The following is a 19,187-nucleotide window of genomic DNA, read 5'->3' on the forward strand; positions in this document are numbered from 1 at the left end:
TCGCGTGTCAGCGTTTAAAGCGTGTTTCGTTCACCGACATTGTCCAGGGTCGCGTTTTTAAATAGGAGAGAGCTCGGGAAAGAGGTGGCGACCGATCTGGCGAATCGTTGCCCGAAATGTCTGCCATTGGCCAAGTTATCGCATTCCAACGACCGCCTGTCTCGTCTACCGCGAATTTCGATTTTGCAATCGTGTTTTGTCACAGCAAAATATATCTGTGTACCCTTTATGAGCCATATGAAAAAACCCGTACGATCGCATCATCGATCGAATAACATTCCCCGTTGGTATTATCCTGTCACGATCCTAATTTAAGTGTCGACAGAAATGAAACTGAAGATTTCCCTACACCAAGGACTCGAACAGCTATAAGCTTTACGTAAATATCTCATATAATCTCCTGTAATATAATTAATCGATTCCTCCGATCTATCTTCATAGCGTATTTACATATTCCCCCACTATCGCTGACACTTTCTACTTAATAACCCTTACGTTAAAGCCTCGGCTGTTCGTACCAAAAGAGACACTTCTCCGACGAGATTGTCAGCTTCAATCAACGTGTCACGAGTACGAAAAATCATCGTGTTTCGCCGTTGTTCGTTGGCCACGCGAGTAGCACGGAGAGCGTGTGTAAAGATCGCGGAACGCGCACACGAAAGTCAGCTGGACATTGGCTAAACGGTGCCCTTTCAATCCGACGCGGCGACACTTGGAGTTCCTACTTAGGATTTGTCGGGTGGATTGACAAATCGAGGCCAACAACGTTGCTTGCTCGCCGCGAGACAGCCTTTGCTCTCCAGAGGCGGACACGCGTGCTGCCGAGGAAAAAGAAGAAGGAAAGAGAGGCAGAGGAAAGAAGGAGAGAAGTTCGAGGGGAACGAGGGAGATGGATGATAGAGACGCGAGAAAAAGAGGCGTTGAAAACGGCAGTCGTTAGTGGAACGACGCGTAATTAATTCGGACTAACGAATGCGGGGACGGCCGCTTTCGAATTTTTCCGACCCTCTTACGGCGCCTTTTGCGTGCCAGTATTTTAGGAAATTAACGGGAAATTGCGCATAATTTATTTGCTCGTTTGTCCGTGTCCCTTTTTCTCTTTCCTTTCTTTTTCGTTGAAATGACTGAAAGAATAGAGTGAGATAGATGGAACGTGGTGAAACGTTTCCTTATTTCTTAAGTCACGATTAAGCATCGATCTTTGACACCAATTTGAAAGTATATATATAGAAGTTTTTTTTTCAGGTAGAATATTTCTTTTTTTCTCTCCCTGTAAATCTATCGTTTAAACAACACAATACGTTTCGTACTTCTATCTACGTCCACGACTGTACGGTGTACCGATTCCGAGAGACAAGAACGGAGCAACTTAAGAGGAATAGAGAAATCGCGCAAGTTTAAAAAAAGGTTGTGGGTGTATACAACACGCGCTGATAATTATCGACCGTTTGTCTCTTTAATAACCACTACGGGAAACTATCGCAACGTCGTTCCAGTTCTACGGTCGCCTCTGCGAAACGAGCGTCGCGCGTGCAAATTAATTTGCAAGCGGTCTCGTGGCAGAACGACATAAATTTCCCACTCGGTAATTGTTGCTCGTCCCGCCTTCGTGTTACGCGATTATTTACGCGCTCGTCCGAATCCACGGTATACATACTCGTAAGTATAATACTCACATTCATCCGCAGCCACTCGTCTTCATCTCAAACTGTACTGTCGCAATCTTGTCGTCCAGTGTCATCGCCTATTGTTTTATTTTCCAAATGTTACTATTATCGTAAATCTTGGCATATTCTTTGCATTCCTTCACGATGATGACGTATGAAACAGAGAACGTGTAATGTTCTGTGCGGTAAATTTGTACGTATATGTCAAGATGGAAATATTTACACGAATGTTACTTGTCCAAATCATACGATATCTCTCGGGAGTGAAATCGAAGAGTCGGACATCTAGTCGGACTGTCGAACACCTTCGATTGACGGATCGATCGCCGCGATAGTGTAGATGTTTTGGCATTACCTGTCTCATTAGCATCCGTGTGTCGAATTCGTTTACTACTAATCCGTGTACAAAATATCCACGCTACTATCCATTACATATCTGACGCGTTCGACTCGAAGAAGCAAATATCGAAATAACTTTCAACAAACCATCGATCTGTTGAAATAGACATCGTCTTAACGTAATCGCCCGGATAACAAACATACTATAACGATTCTTCGTCAACCTGCGATCCGCAAAATCGAAACGATGGAAAAAAAAGGAGGAACGATGGAGAAACGAACGAAACGAGTTTGTTCGCGCGACAGCAGCAAGCCGGTCGTCCCGTCGGTTTCTCGCGCGAACGCGCCGAGGAAAAAGAAGATCAATTGCTCGAAGGTGAGCCCGAAGGTTACGCCTTTCGTTTTTCGCCATAGAGGGACAGATCGTCTTGTCTATTTAAGGTGGAAAATTCACTCGGATCGTTACTATCGGCACCGTGCGCGCCATGTGCGTCAACGCTCGATCCTAGATCGAGAATCGAGGTGTACACCATAGTTGCGCAATCGCACGCGTCTCTCTTTGCCTCCGAGATTGTAACAGTTACATTAACGACGCACGAGCAACGGCATACTCGTTATCTCGATCCGCCGACCGAACCAGCCCCGGTCCACCGTTGATTAATTATTATCATCGTTTTACACGCGTTACGCATAGGTGCGTCGTCGTGTCGCATGTAATTTTTTCCGATGGATTTCACGCGACTCTCTAACGAACTGTGCCACGTCACAGATTAACGTTTTTATCTTTATTTCGAGTACGTGCCTTTGGTATTTTAATTAAACACGAATTTTGATTGGTCTCTTGGAAATTAATTCGTGTTCCAGATACCTTGACGTGTCTCGGTGTTTTGATAAATAGATTTATAAAAATAACAGATATACAGAATTTGTTGTATCTCGGAGATCGGCAATTCCAGTGACGAGTTTACTCGTCCTTTTCGATTAATAAGTCGAAGAAACTCGAAGAGTGCAGAACGAAATTGTATCAGGCATTTTGACTAAATCGCAGTCTGGTACGCGATATAAACGCTCTGTCTGATAATTTTTTTATCCTGAAAGATAGAAAAGAATAACATAGACTAGGTGAAAACGGTATCGAAAAGAGGCAACGGGCGACGAAACGTTCTAAACGTCGCGTCCCACGTTCGGTGTCACGTAGATCACGCGAAGTGCGTGTCAGCGACACGTGAAACCGTGTGTGGTGTCCGCAAAAAGAAGGGAGTCCGTCTTGCCGGGCAGACATCGTAAATTACCGGGAAGTTTGTACATGCATTAAACGCGCGTTTTGTAGCGGAGCTCTCGAGGAACCGCTTCGACGCCTGCCACGCTATTTCTCGGCACCGGAACGCCGGCGAGCAGGTGAATCCCAGCTGGAAATAGTACGAGCTGCATTAGTGACATACGTTCCGCTGTCGTTGCGCGGCTGTTTAATTTCACATGCCCCGTACGCTGTCTAATAAATATAATTACGCTCTGGTTGCGTAAGCCGGCCGCGGATCGCCAGGTATTCCGCCTCCTATTTTCTTGCCCGACTCGCCCTAAGGCTGCGCTTATGGCCTAATCCACGCCTGTTTGCCACCTAACGGGAGATGACGACGCGTTCCTGTTGCCATCAGAGACCAGCGCGACCTCGTCCTTCGGACTAACCCGTGAGAAACGTTGCTTTTCACGCGTCAAGGATGTACCACCGAGATAAGTGGTTCATTAGTTGGCGAACTCTGCCGGCAGGTTTGTTTTTGTCCGGTTCTTGCACGCGGAACATAATGCAAATGTCAGACATCGTACCGTCTGCGAGCTATTATAAAGGTATATACCGGTAATTGTTTCGTTAGCGAATACTTTTTAAACGTACAATACTCTGTCTTTACGTACAACTTTATGTCCCTTTTTTCTCAATACTTCGAGTTGAATTTCCACGGATATTCATGGTGTTCACAGAATTGATATGAAAGATACGAACTTTTTCGAGAGACAAGAAGCAAGCAAATCCATTATTGCTCTATTGCGTTATTAGTTCACAGATTTCTTGTTTCAACCATGACGATCCAAAGGAAACAGTTAACTCCGTTTTCCGTGTGTATCGTCGAAGTTCGTCTGGGATAGCGGTGGATCGTTGGTAATCTGGCCGATCGAGATAACAGCGACTTAAAACGGTAGACGAAGAAAGAAAGAAAGATACCTTCGGTGGTTGTCCGCACAAAGCAGTACGGGGCCGTCCGCGCGCCGCCGCCATTTCGTTTGTGACGGCCGGATCAGCCTGTTTTTCTAACGTAATTGAATTTCGCCCCGCGAGCCGCCATTCTCCATGTAATTGACCCCCGTCTCCATGGCCGTTCCGTGACGTAGGCAGGCTTACGTGCAGGAATCGACCAAGTGATGAAAAACTTGTTTGCCAAACTTTCCTCCAAAACTTTGCTTTTCAGCGTACTCCACTCCGGGCAAAAAGCGTCACAACAGCAAGACGCTTGCTGGGAGGTCTAACTTGTTCCGAAAAAAGAGGAAACGAAGCAGAAAGACCGCGATCGAATTCACTCTGGTAATCAAGGATACTTTAGAATACTCCAGGATATTCAATTTTCTTCCCTTTTTTTTCTTTCTGTTTTTTCTCTTTTTCCTTGAGTTGTACATGTCGTTGCATCTGTGGGTCAGATTTTTTAATCGTTTATGAGTTGGACAATCCGAAACAGAACAGAACAAAAGTGCCAGTAAATAGAATCGTGTAAGAGATTCGTAGCTTGCAAAGTCCTAAAACACGTTCCAACAACGCGAAAACATCGCACGTTCGTCGGACAATCTCGCCACCGTATCTACTCCAGATTCCTCTTTTCGCTTTATATACATTCCACTTTACAATTCTTCCGCCCGCTGTATCGAACGTTTCTCGAACATCGCAAAGAACTTGCTAAAATTCAAATATCCACGTTCCTCGAGTGGCGGACGACGCGCACGGATTAATGGGAACGTGGTGGCGCGCAGAAGAAGCCGGGAACTTTCCCGAGCGCGTAGCAGCAGTGGCCCGAGGCTGCTTTGATGTTAACGCGGCCGTATCATAAAATGATTCGCATTCTGCAAGTGCGAGATCAGATAAGACCGCTGCGATGCGGCAGGGGAGGCAGCGGCCGGCCACGACTACGTTTTTTCCATCGGGATCGGCATCGCCAACCCTGTAATCTCCGGCACCGGATGATGAAGGTTAGCTCCGTGTACTCGCCACTCGCCTGCCATCTTGACTCTTCGCTAGGCGAGCCCGCTAGCCGCTCGAGATGATTGTTTGCGGAAAGAATATACGCGTCTTAAGTAGGTGCTACGTTACATTGCTGGCGCAAAAGTTCATGTAACAGTCGTGTCGAATCAGACTTATGGGCGTTCGAAATATTGCCAATTTTTTACGCGTATCTCTCACGATAATTCGTTAGCCGAGTAGAGTTCGTTTTTCTGTCTTTAATATTATGTTCTCGTCTTCTCTGTTGCTAATAATCACGAAAGTAAATAAGATTGGAATCGATTCTCGTTTCGATCAAACTCTTATTACCCCTGATTCGACCTAACCCCGATATTACATCGAGTTTTACAAATAACAACGTAGAAGTCGGGGTACTCCTGAGGTAACTGAATTACGCGCCTGTATCTTGTATCAGTTGTTTGTTTTCTTTACTTAGGAGACGAAATTCGATTCACCGAGATCGAATCTCGGGATATATGGATCGATATAGGAACGTAAGTAGATTCCGCGCGATTCGAATTCGTTTGACGAAATTGCTGTGTATGATTCGGCTTCTTTTCGTTTTTTCAAATATCTATGTACATTTTCTTACTAGTCGTCGACCAATTTTTAATACCAAGAAGTCGAAGGTCCAAGATCGACATTCTACTGTATCTTGAATTAAATTACATTAAATTACATTAAATTGCAATTACATTTATTTACTTTAAATTTCTTCAATAATTTCTCGAGCGTAGTAAATTATAATTCCAGTAGTTGTCGAAGCGATCAATCGGTTGCAAGCTTCTCTACTAATCATACTTTTCTTTTTCTTTTTCTTTTTTTTTTTTCTCGCAATCAAACGTCAAAATATTTCGAAGCAACGGCTGTGATACAACGAACCGACGAGTTTAATCGCTGGTTTCTTTCTGTTACAGGTAAGCATCGAACTTTCATCTGCATCCACTTGTTGCCAGTTCCCGGGAAACCGTAAGTGATTCACTGGATTCTTATGTACGCGTCCTCTCGCGCGTGTTTAGTTTTCGAGAAATCGCTTGGCGCCCTTGTTCCTATCGAGAGAACCTTGGTCGGACTCGTTCGCGACCAGCTGGCCTCTCGATGACGCAATTCCTACCACCTCCTGGTAATTATTACGAGTGGTTCTTCGCCGAGTTCAGCCAGCGATATCTCGTACGGGCGGCTACTTCGAGCCGAGATTAGGAAAACGCACGATGCGTCTATTCTTCGTTAAAAAGGTTTTCTTGCAACCTCGAAGAATCGTTTAAAAATTCTTTCCGTAACTTCGGAAAGTAGCAACTGCAATTTCTTTTTGAACGGCAAGAACTTCGAGTTGTATCGATTATAAAAATCTAAAAGATTACTCTGCTCCATGACTCGCAGCATAATTTGTCAATATCGGCGAGAAAACAATCGCCAAATGGTCGGACGAATTTCCACGCGAGCTCTAAAGAAGAGAACACGAGAGAGCCTGGTAGGTATAATTCACGGACATTCGGGTCGAGCCGCTGCTTAAAATACCGGCACTTAATTACGCGGTTTAAAGGGCCCGGCCATTTTTTAACGCCCCCCATAAACCTGTCCCCCGGACCCGTCATCTCTGCGGTTGCATAATGTCCCGTTTCTCCGCGTTCGTTCTCACTCATCTTTCCGGCCGTGGAGCCTGGCTCGGTAGCAGGCAGCCGCTGATTGCGATTTATAATGTCAACCGGTCGCCCTGCTAGCCCATTGTCAGTCCGATCGGTTTCGGTTTCGTCGCAATAAAACATACGCTTCGTCGTATCTTCGATTTCTTTGCTTTCTCCGTCTCATCTGGATCGCTTTCGAAGGAATTAATTTTTGCTGATTTCCCGCCTCGAAGTTCCAATTTAAATCCGTGCAACTTAAGAGCGCATGGCATTCAATAATTTATAACTTAATTATAAATTGTCGGAGTTGCGAATCGCAGAAATAATCAAAGGCACGAACGAGTTGCGGATTAAGGGGAATCGCGTGGAAAACGTATCTCGGCAGAGGTGGGGCTTCACGGAACGGAGTGAAAGAAGCGCAAAGAGCCAGGATGAAAAATGAAGACCGAACAAGAGCGTAACGACGACGAGAGGAAGGAGAACGAGGGTAAGGGGGGAGCGAGAAGCAGAAGGACACGAAGTACATAGAGAATCGAGGATGAAGAGAAGCGTAACAAGGGGGAAGGAAAAGAGAACGTCGAAGAAAGAGAGAGGTTGCAACAACGGCCGAAGAGGGGCAGGGGAATAAATTAAAGAACGGGTTCTCCCTCACCGCAGGACCTCATTACGTCCAACTTCATTTGTTTCCATTTTAATCGGGCCCCGTCCAGCGGCGGCGGACCAGAATCCAGTACCAGAAACCAGAACCGCAACGGATACCTGGCACCATCGAACGCTCCAGCCGGATTCTCTTGGTGGACAAGCCACGAGGATGTCTCTGGATGCCACCGCGTACAACCATTTCCTTATGAGATCGTTTAGGGGATCGGTGATTTGTGAAATGAAACCCTCTCGTTTCTTTGCCACCGTCTCGTTCGGTGGTCACGGGTGTAAACTAGCTTGGCTGGTATTTCTACGTCTCTCTGTATATCTTTTTTTTGTGTTTTTTTTTTACATTTGCAAAAGTTTTACGCGTCGAGCGTTGAGGAGTTTCCAGTTATCCGATCTGTTGATTCTATGACAAGTTCGGAAGAATAAAGTTCTATCGCGAAGTTAGGACGAATACCCCGATAAATGTCGATCATCCCTCGACAGAATGTCCCGGTTCTCCCGCAGGGTTCTCGGAGGCTGGTTTAAACAACCACGAGCAAGGGCAGACGCATTAAATCGGCGAATGCCACTTTTACGGCCGGTGGGTCGATTCGGTGATCGTTTTACGCACAGGGCCGACTGAACACGCTCTGAAATGACCCTTAACAGTGTCGGTAAACTTTCCCCGCGTGGCACGGGACACAGGATGAACCGCGGGTTCAGGGCGAGAGGGAAACGAGCCAGAACGATGGGATAACGAGTCGTGGAGTAACGAAAGAGGGGCGGCAGGACAAGGAAAAAAGTCAGTGCGAGTCGAAGAAGAGGAAGAGCAGAGAGAGACAATGAGGCAGAGGCAAAAGTGGAAGCCGCCTTTATTACAGAGCACGGCCGCGTTGGACAGTCAAACGGACACCTTGTGCCTCTCTTTTATCGGTCCGTTTCGTTTTATTACCGTGGCGAAATCGCGGGCCAAATTAAAGCGAACTTCGCGAATTTTCGACCACGGCGAATAGCGGGCGCGCTTAATTAGGGCAACCACCGGTCTGCCGGCACTTTCGTAACGCGCTTGAAAGTCGAACTTGGATCCGCTTTCGCAAACTCCGTTTCCCGGTTCAGGAAGCTAGGGGAATTCTCAGCGAACGATTCGTTCGATAACACACACACTGGCATTTTTACAGTTGCAAAGTGTTTACGTTCGGTGAACTCTACTACGAAACGAAGCGAAGTTTTACGATTAAAGAAACGACTGGCGAGAAATGTTATTTGTTGTGAAAGAAAGCAAATTTCGTCGTCGAATCACGCAATACGAAGGAAAGTACTCGTCCCTTTCTCAAAAGTTTCCGTGGTTTGGTTCTCGGGAAGGAAAGTAATAATATTTGAAGATGGAGGACGAGCTGCTTAAACTTCGGGGCAATCGATTTATTGAAATTGCAATGTTGAAAAACCTCCGTCGTAAGTTTCATTTCCTTAATCCGTAACTGATATCGCAATCATTTTGTCACATAGCATGCTGGGACCCACAGAAATATTCAAAATACGTATAATTAAACGACACGAAAGAGATAATATCGCAAGTTATGCTGATTGCTTTATTTAAAAACTGGTCCAATTACATCGGTTAATACGCAAGAACATGTACAGTGTATATTTTCCAAATTATTATAAACGTAAAAACGGCACGCCACCAGTTACGAGATAATCCGCGTATCTTGTTACGAAATGAAATACGAACAAACAACAAATACAATTGGAATCTAAACCATCGGCGAACGCCCACGAACGTCTACCGTGCGCCAGTGAAACAGATATTCCCAGAATTCAAGAAGAAGCAATATTTCTATCATTTTGGAACGACAGCCGCGTGTCGGAGCGCAAAAATTTGTCGCGTTGGGAATTGTCGAATACAAAAGCGAAGATTGGACGATAAGGTGGATGAGAGGGACACGGCAGTTCCCCTTGGTTCCACGATCGATCAACAAGATAAATTCGATCCCGTTTTTCTTTGCCGGCTCGTACGTCTTCGCGTGTCCCAAAGCCGTCCACCGTTCCGAAGAGGAGATGCCTCTTACTCACAGCTGAATCACCCGGCGATTGACCTTGCCTACCTTAATCAGCGATTAATTCCGTGCAACGAAAGTGCAGCTCCGTGCACCGATCGGTTGCGCGACGCGCTCCTACCTGGAAATCGCCGTTCGAGAGTCGATCTTATACGTGCGGCGAATTAATCGACCTGTTGCTCGATGAAATCCCGACGAACCTTGGAGCGCGTAGAGTCGAAGAGTATTAGATGGAGAAAAAAACGCGTCGAGGAATAATTCGAATCCTTTGTTGGAACGAACACTCGATCTATGAGTTTCTACGGAGCTTGACTTTACGTGAATCATTTGAGATTTGAAATTTACATTTTTCTTTTTACATTACGATCTTCGTGATTAAAAAAAAAAAATCTTTTTCCTGCAAACAAGAACAAATAAATAGACGACAGGTAAATACCTAAAAAATAGAGAAACATAAGAGCTTGCGAGCGAGGAAGGAGCTCGTAAAAAGTAAATTCAACATGGGAACAGCTGTCAGTATCTATTATCAGTCTGTTGACTTATCAGTCCTTTCTCAGCAAGTACTATCGTCGAGTCGTGAAATCCCTAACGACGTCTATAGCGATGTAAAAGACAAATAGGCAATTCTCAACGGTCCTCCGGGCTTCCAGTCACGAACAACTACTTTCCGGTAATTTTCCAGCATCGACGATCGAACTTCCCGCAGGGAGACGCGTCTCACCGATTCGAGGCACGTTCCCTTCGCTAAAGCGACATAGTCGATCGAGTCGGCCAGTTTTTCCGTCGTTTAATCGACGTATCAAACATCGTCACGTCATAAGTCGACCTTGTTACGGTCCCATCGGGCATTGTTTGCAACAACGACTATCGTCGCGGGAAAAAGGTCTCTGTTGTTCGAGATCGAATCGATCTGTCGCACTTTTAGCCTTCGCACGAGGCGACAGGTGTACCAAGCCAAACCGTGAAAGCGGCTTCTAAGAAAGTTTTGTCATCGAGCACGAGCCTTTTCGTTTTTCCAGCTAATTTCCCAACATCTACACCTACCAGTATCCCCGGTATGAACGCGGTTCGTAGCCGTGAGATTTGCCAGAGTTTCCTTAATCGCGACTTTCATTGCGCAACGCAGCGCGTTCTGGAAATATTTCCGTCCGATTGTGTTCCGACGTTCCACCAGTCGCTGTTGCTCAATGAATGTTCCTAAAGGAGATTCGTAAGTCTCTTTCGGAGTTCCTCCGATTTAATCGTCTTAAAAAATTGCCTGAATAGGAATAGCAGCGTAACGTAAGAATACGAATGAGAAGGTTCGCTAAAAACACGGGTAACTGTGAAAGATGACTTTTGAACAATATCTACTAACGCAACGACACGGCATTTCAGTCCTTAACCTGCATTTCCAATAAATAAACACGTTCATTCGCGAACCAGCGCAACGATCTCCTTGACACCGGTGCTGGAGTATCTCTTCGACATCGAAACGGAACCCTGACCCGAAACGCCCCGTCCCAATGTGGCATAGCCGCCGATAAATCGCAGCCTCTTAAACAAAGCCTGCCGACCGGGAGTAGTCTGCGGAAGACTTTCGGAGTGGCAACGAGACGCTCGTAAATATCGCGAAATTTTATTACGCTTGGTAGCTGGCGAGAGAGAGGAGCGACGAAGAAGAAGTCGAAAAGCGGCGTGCTGGCGTGTCACGCGTGTCTCGAGATACGGATCCAATAAAAGGAAGGAAAAAGAGGGGACCGAGAGATTCGTGGTGGCGCGTACGCGGGTTCTTCGGTTCCTCGCGAGAGACACGTTACTTTATCGAAGGAGGCCGGCGTTGCTCGCGACAGGCAGTAAAATCAAGTGCTCCAGTTTTATGGTGTCGGATACACCGGCAGGAACACGTGTTTACACTCGCCGCGGTCCACGGTCCGCTGGCCACGTGACCGTACCGTGATAAATCTCGCGAGGCCTCGGCCCTTTTGACTTTTCGCCCGATAACGCGGCGCGAGCCCTCTCGCTAGATACGCGTCGGCAAATTTACCGATACGTACGCAAATTTACAGTCCATGAAAACGAACGAGGAAGCATCCGAAATTCGCAGTTGAAAAAGGTCCACACGCTCCACTTACCGTTATCCGGATCGGATCTTAATTCGGAAATAAATCATCGGCGGCTTGTCGAGGGGGGAATTAATACGAGAACGGGATACGAACGGTACGCGATCGGTTTGGCTCGGTGTCGTCGTGGTCGTGGTCGTCGTCGTGGCTCGCGATCCGTGAGAGAGTTGCTCAGGGTAAGGCCATTTTTCACCGGGCCGAAGATACGGATGAGATACGAGGAAGCTCGCTCGAACTCGCCGGGCGTACCACGTGTTTTCTGCCTCCTCTCGATCCGATCGTTAAGTGAAACGCCGCGTCGGCCGAGTAGGCCGATCCTAACGTAATCCTCGACGCGGCTTCTTCGCCGTTTCGTCCTTCGGAATGGATCGAGATAATCGCCGGAGATCTCGTAGGGATAGGAAAGCTCGAGATTGCTTCGTCTTCTTCGAAGCGATTCGCGTGGCTGCTGGCATGTAGCGCGCTGAATTATTTCGCAACGAACGTATTTTCACATAGGAGAGAGTAAAGCTTCGTGCGAGAGTAAATAAAAAAGTTGTGGTTTGAAAAATCCAAAAGGATACGTATCGTTGAACGCTGGTTTTCTTGCAAACCTATCCTAGAAAGCCACAGAAAAGATACTGATCGATACAAATTTCACGAATAACCGTCGTTTCCTCTTTTTCTTTTCTCGCTGACACGTTGTATAATCTGTTCGGAGTTCAGCTTTCTATTTATACAACGACTAATCGAAGCTACGCGTGCTGTACAAAGGAAAAACGATGGACCCGCATCTATCGTTGATCGTCGATTCGAAATCGAAGGAGTCTTTGGTATACCACGTCATCAACTAGTTTTACACGAGCGGCTCGATTTTTTCCACGGCGCCTTTCCTCCTCCGCGGATCTCGATCCGCTCGCCCACGGCCCGCTAATCGCCGCTTCTAGAGGCTGTCCGATCCTATCCGATCCGGTGGACTACGTCATACAGGTGAATGCGTCGGCGTGCACGAGCTCTCTCGCAGTCAACAACGTGGCCGCGGTTTGCCGCCTTATAGACAGGTATCCTTGCGTCGAGCCACCGCGGCGAAATATTGCTATCTACCGGGTGACGCTCCAATAACGATCGAACTCGTTATTGAAAGATTCGTAGAACGATTACAAGGCATACGAAATAATCGAATTGGCGTAGATTTTGGCGTAATTGTTGGGTGCTCGCTTACGTTGCTGATCGGATAACGTAAGTGATTCTTTTGTTCGATAATTGACGTATGCAGATGAAGGGTAATTTATATAATTGGACCTCCTATAGTACGAGTTTGTATAATAGGAGCCCGTAGATTCTCTCCATTAGCCATGGGTTTTTGTTCATGTGATAGTTCGCGTAATATAGTTCAATAATTGACACAAGTGGATTTAATCAGCAGCAGCTCGTTTAATCGGATACCGACTAAAATTTCGTTGAAATAAATGAAATTTCATGGTAATCTTCGATTATTCTCAAAACAGGTGCGAAGATTATTCATTTTTCAATTTTTTCGAGTCCATTAAAATCCTCTTTCGCTCGTCTTCTCGATCGCAAATTACATACGCCCTTGACTTTCAAACAACCTTGACTGTTGCAACCACACTCGATCCGATCACACACCTACCAAGCTTTCTTCCGATGCAAGCTGCAACTTCGATATGTTCCAACGCGTCCGATCGTTTGTCTGAATTCTCGAGTCATTCGATACTATTGCGTTGCGTTGGATAGGCAGAGCGATCGCGGACATCCGTTAGAAGCGGATTGCGGAGGCAGCGCGCGAAGGCAGCGAGCCGTGGCGTGGGTCGCGGCTAGAGGTTGTCCGCGCCCTTCCCAACATCGAAAGAATCGAGAGTCGCGATCCCTCTCGAGAGGTGCCACGCGATCGACAGTTCCCAACCGTCGATTCCTCCGTCTGTCAGAGTGAGAAAGAGACCAGCGACGAGAACGCGATCGCGTTGCGTTGCTCGCGCGATTCTCTAGCGTCGTCGCGGCGCGACGGTTCTACTCGATCGTTCGTTCGATCGATCGGCCGATCCGTGAAAATCACCGTGAAATCAGAGCAGCCGTGTTTCGCCGTTACACATACGGAGGGAAGAAAAAGAAGAAGAAGAGAGAGAGAGGGAAGAGAGCATAGTCGATGGTTTACGAAGGATCATCCAATCGAAGGATCGACCAACGCGATCGGTGGAGGGGATCGTTGGCTACCTACACTCAACCTACTGGCGATAGCTTCAAGGTGACAAGGTACCCTTCTCGCTAGCCACCGTCCTCTGTAAACGCACCTTTCGATCTTCGACTCGACCCAACGTTTTTCCTTCGACTTGCCGCTTTTTTTTATCGGTGGTCGCGCGCGTTGGCGGTTCCGTCCCGGTCGCTTGATCTATCGCGTCGATTCTCGACCTCTTTCGTCCGGCTGTCGGCGTGGAAGTTCGTTAACGAGCACGATCGAACGACGCTCGAGTTTTTCGACAAGATAGATGAAGTTGGTTTAATTGGCTGGCATCGACTAGGGGAGTTGTGGAGGTGAGAGGGAGAGCGAGTCGTGGGTCGATGCTGAATCTCGTGATCGCGAATTAGATCGATCGGATAGATTAAATTCGCGTGATACCATTGGAAAGAATTTGGAAGACAACTTTTTGATTTCCTGCTACGAGTGATTCACGCGACTGGATGGAACACCTGCCCACTAGTTGTCTCAAGGTCTTGAAATCTTTTCTTCGTATAGATACGCTGCTATCTCGCTTCGATCCATCCTAGAATTATTTTGCGTATCGCATGTAAACAGATTTGCGGACGGTTTGGCGTTAGTTTGGCTTTTATGCAATCGTACAATTCTAAATTGAGAAAAGAGATCGTATTCCAATTTAAGCTCCTCGCGCGGCAGGCTTTGTACGCGAGAACACGTTGGAGGATAGGACATCGACAAAAATCAATCAAGATGTTGCCATGCCTCGTTAAGGAAGATTCCGCGAAAGATAGAGGGTTCGTGGCGGGTTACATCTCAATTCCCGAATCTCCTGTCGGAATCCACGCCCATCGCGTGCCACCGGCTCGTTAAATCATTAGCAACTACGACAGCGTGGCCCACAATCCGAAACTCATTCCGTTAGGTGTGTTAATTTCGCTCCGCTCTAAACATTTTCGATCCTTGTTCTTCTTTTCTAGCGTAAAGTCCTTAATATAAAAAACAAAAAAAAAAAAAAGAAATGATTCTAATATCCTACACTAGCAAATATACTTTTGTACGTCGCGTACTGTATCACGCAGAAAATTTGATTCTGAAAATTGAAATTGTTCGTATAACGGAAGACAAATTTCGTTTGCTATTCGATTGAAGCAAAATCGGCAAAAAGAAGAGCGGGAGTGTCGGAAATTTAACAATATGGGGACCTCCTGAAGCGTAAATCGAACGGTACAGCAAGCCGCGAACGACTACAAACGTCTCTCGCGACAATAAAATCCAGCAGGACGGGCTCTCTATTCTGGGCGCGGGAAAAATAAAATCTCTAACAGCTAAAAGGTCGCGCGTAAATAGAAAGAAGAAGCTCGGTTAGCTGCGCGGTGCGGAAAGGTGCAAAAGGGAACGGGGTCCGCGCGCGCGGCACGAAGAGCACTTTGTGTGCAAATTTATTGCGCGGCCCACGGCGAAGCTTTTATGCGGGAATTATTTAGACACCCGTTAGACGTTCCTCGATTAGGCAACCTGTTCGTGATTTCGAACGAATTGCGACAGGTTATGGTGGCATCGTCAAGAAAATTTGCTCCCTATGAATTTATTTAGCCACATCGGCCAACGTGTGCACTCGAATAATTCGCTGAAATGCTATTAGTCAATTGTACTTTAGTTAGGAACGAAGATCATTTCGTTGGATAAGTTGCAATGAAAATTCACGTAATTTGACTAATTTCGAAGAAACGTTGAGGTCATAGCCGACAAATCCAAACACAGAGCAGGAATTTAAATATCCCGGTGTTTCTAGCAAACGAGTCAGGCTCCTGGCGCGTTAGCAAAACTCGAACGCGACACGGAATCGGATTTTCGCGATCCAACGCGCGATGCTAATCGATATCGATTCTTCGAATACCTGCCGGCACGTAGAAGGGAACGCAGTCGATAAAATTAGACGGAAGCAGCCGGTTCGGAAAGTGGAATTCCGTTTAGCTCCTAAACTATATGCCGATAAATCGCCGATATAAAATTCTTGTACGCGGCTTGGCTCTCGAATTCTAATCGACTCGTTAAGCGAAATTCCCTCGATTTCCCAGTGAGCGCTGCTGCCCCTTAAAGGATACTTTACGCTGGGCAGATTAAAATCCCAAGACGAAACGCGACGCTCGCGTTCGTTGTCGCGATAAGGCCGATAGTTGCGGCACTGATTTCTCGAAAAATCGGCCGAAAAACGAAGCACCGGTTGTTATCGATTGCCGATCGTTTCATTCTATTCGCTGTATGAATATTGATACGGGCGCGATTGAACGTAACGAATGGCACCGTAAATCTCACAACGAAATTAATTAAGGGACGGCACTCGGACGAAACGCGGCCTCGAAATCACGCGTGCACGTGATCAAGAGCTCGTACATTTGCACGGGTAATTCCGCAAATCGTAATTGAATTCCAACTGCCCCTCTTCCTGCGTTTCTCCTCGTTCCACGCTCGAAATCATTCGTCAAAGAAATGAATGGACCGAGAAACGGTTTTTGTCCCGTGAGAAATGATTTTCATACGCGGAGAAAGGAGAATTCGTACGGTTAAGTGGGGAAAAAAAGAAAGTTACGGAAATGATGATTCGATGTTTGTTATGGGATTGGCCGGATTCGTAATAAAGTTCGCGGTAATTCTCGTGTTTTGAAATGTTATTCGATCGAAGATTGGGACACCGTGAAAGCTGCGATAATAATCAACGATTCTACGGAAAGGTTAATTTTATGGTCTATTGTTTTGGGTTCCATTGGCGCTGCGTGTTCATTAAGCAAGCGCCAATGAAGTACTATTATCCACACCCTGCGATCGCGTTTATGGTGAAAATTGCTAGGTGTCTGCGTTCTAAATGCGCGTGAAACTAAATAACGATTTAGCAGAATTTAAGGTCGACCCTCCAAAAAGATATTAAAGATATTAACCAACCTATGTATCTACGTGGGAAGTCTCGTGAAATTCGACAGAAATTCATGGCAAAAAAGAAAGATTGTAATTTTCAATTGTTCCACTCTAAACACGAAACTTTGATTTTCCAGAGTTCTATTTATCACATCCTGCGTACATCTCGTCCATGAATCATGATCTCTATATAAAAAAAAAAAAGGGAGGGGGGAGAAAGAAACGAATGTATGGAATTCCTCGACCGTTAATCTCACATGCAATATCTTACCCTAAAATCTCGAATAGTCGTTCCCTTCTCATTCGACTATCGTTCGCACAATACAACCCGAAGAAATCTCGCGAAGCATCAGCGTCGATTTACCGTCGATCCGTGACGGACTGTCCGCGAATTCGACGAGTAATAAATTCGCGGACGGGCCATTAATTCCATCCGGTGGACGAATTATGCGGCTGCGAAGTTCCGCCGGTCCGCTGTCACTCGAGCGGAGCGGCGCATAAAGCGAAGCCGGGAGCACGGACGAACAGTCGTTGTCAGGCGTCGGTGGCGGGGTCCGAAAAACTTTCATTTGCATCGCTTGAAATTTTAATGGGGCCCGACATATTGTACCCTCGTTGGTAATTCCTGTCGGATTTAAAACGGGAGAAGAGGCCCGTCGCAGGACGATGGGTCCCATTGGCCGGAACATCGGTCTGCCACGAGATAAAGTCAATCTTTCTGGCACCGTTGCCGGTGTTCGCGTCGCTGCCGACCGATACGTTCGCGATTTCATCTCGAAATAAGACGAAATCGACTCCATCCTTTCCTCTTGCACCCTGCACCGCTTTTAAATTACTCGCCTCGTGTGCACTCGTCGTGGATTATTTTTTTCCTTCGATGCTGCCTTCTTCCTGTTGTGCCTCGAGGACGATGGAATCGTCGGTCGAGGAATGCATACAACATGGTTCCGAGTCGTTCGATACTTTATGTTATTCGCGACTGGTTGGTTGACTCGGTTGAAGCGATGCAGGCAAAGTTGCGATTAAGAAGTAACGAGGAAGAAGGAGTTGTTGGGTTAGACGCGCTTTCTCGTCGTTTCGTAAATGTTGAAACGCGGTATGGCGTCTAATTCTTTGCTTTGACTTGGCATAGAATTTTCCATCACTCGCCAGTGAATCTTAAACAACCTGCGCCGCTTCTAAGGAGGAGATGACGCGGAAGAAGAACGGAGAACGCGTTGATAGACGCGTAGTAGATTCGTCGGCAAAGACTTGGTAGATTCCGCGATATCGACGATACGAAGGTTTGAAAAATCGTTTCGTTCGCGAAAATACAGAAACGGACGTGTTCCACGACCAACGAGAGATCTATTAATCATCGTTAGCCAATGGCTATGGCAATGGTACGAAGCGACAGATCTTTGCCATAATTTCGCGCGTTTATCCCAGGCTGAGGATTCGACGTTCAAATGCGAGATTCGACGAGAGCCGCGGGTCTCTCGCAGAGCGATATATCTGATGCGCCGTAAATTCAACGGAGTAACGAGGCGACTGTCGAAAGTGACTCGAAATAAAACGACAGCATCGGCTTTTCTCTTTCTGTCGTACGCACGGCCACGTACAGTGTCGCGTTCCTCTCCATTTCCTCCGGAGTCAGCCTTTCCATGCCGTTGCCTCGAAGGTCGGATCGTAAATCAAAAACCGCGAGGCTCTCCCGAAAACTCGCGGCGAAAACGAGAAGAAAAAAGAGTAAGTCACGGGGATAAGAGGGAAAGAGTGGGGGGGGGGCTGGCGGGCGAGTCGCAGACGGAAGTGACGCTGCCGCGGGATAAATCATGGACGGTGTAAATTAAAGTGACTGCCCGCCTTCGCAACCCTCCACCTACCCCTGTTCCTCGTCGCTGCTTCTCGTCCTGCTTCTTTTCACGAGACTTATCGAGCAGCCAGGCCTGCCTTCTCGGAAGCGTCCACGGTATGATAAATAAAACGGGCCCCTGGACAAATTGTATCAGGCAATAAAGCAAAGAGTCGTTCGCCAAGAGTTCGCTGTGGCGATGCCGCCTCGTGCGGACATGAGATTACCGCGGGAAATAACGAGGCGACTTAATTCAATTACCGCGCCGAGATAAGGATAAGAGCGGACGACGCGTGATCCAACTACGGCTCGGTAATCCTATCGTGTTCGTTTCGAATTAACTTGATGCCTTTCTTCGGCAAATTTTATTAATTGTCCAACTTCTATTTGCAATCGTTTAAAAAGTTCAGTCAGCAACGCAAACGAACACGCTATTGATTAACAAGTATTGGCTTGTGCGGTTGAGTACTAAGAAACTATAAGATCCACGCGGACAAGCTGATGCGTTTTCCACAGTGTACTCTCACGACAGCTTACGCTAAGTTGTCACTTTGCGCGTCGCGA

General features: G+C 46.7%; 1 protein-coding gene across 1 annotated transcript in view; it reads left to right on the top strand.

Annotated features, from left to right (window-relative positions):
- LOC122569837 (myocardin-related transcription factor B-like) overlaps positions 1-19,187 on the top strand; it is a 184,474-nt gene that overhangs the window by 38,189 nt on the left and 127,098 nt on the right. The window contains 1 exon segment of the mRNA XM_043731464.1: positions 6,186-6,237. Within this exon segment, the coding sequence (XP_043587399.1) occupies positions 6,186-6,237 (52 nt within the window).

The sequence above is a fragment of the Bombus pyrosoma genome, linkage group LG7 (assembly GCF_014825855.1).
Source record: "Bombus pyrosoma isolate SC7728 linkage group LG7, ASM1482585v1, whole genome shotgun sequence".
In the NCBI taxonomy this organism is placed as follows: Eukaryota; Metazoa; Arthropoda; class Insecta; order Hymenoptera; family Apidae; genus Bombus; species Bombus pyrosoma.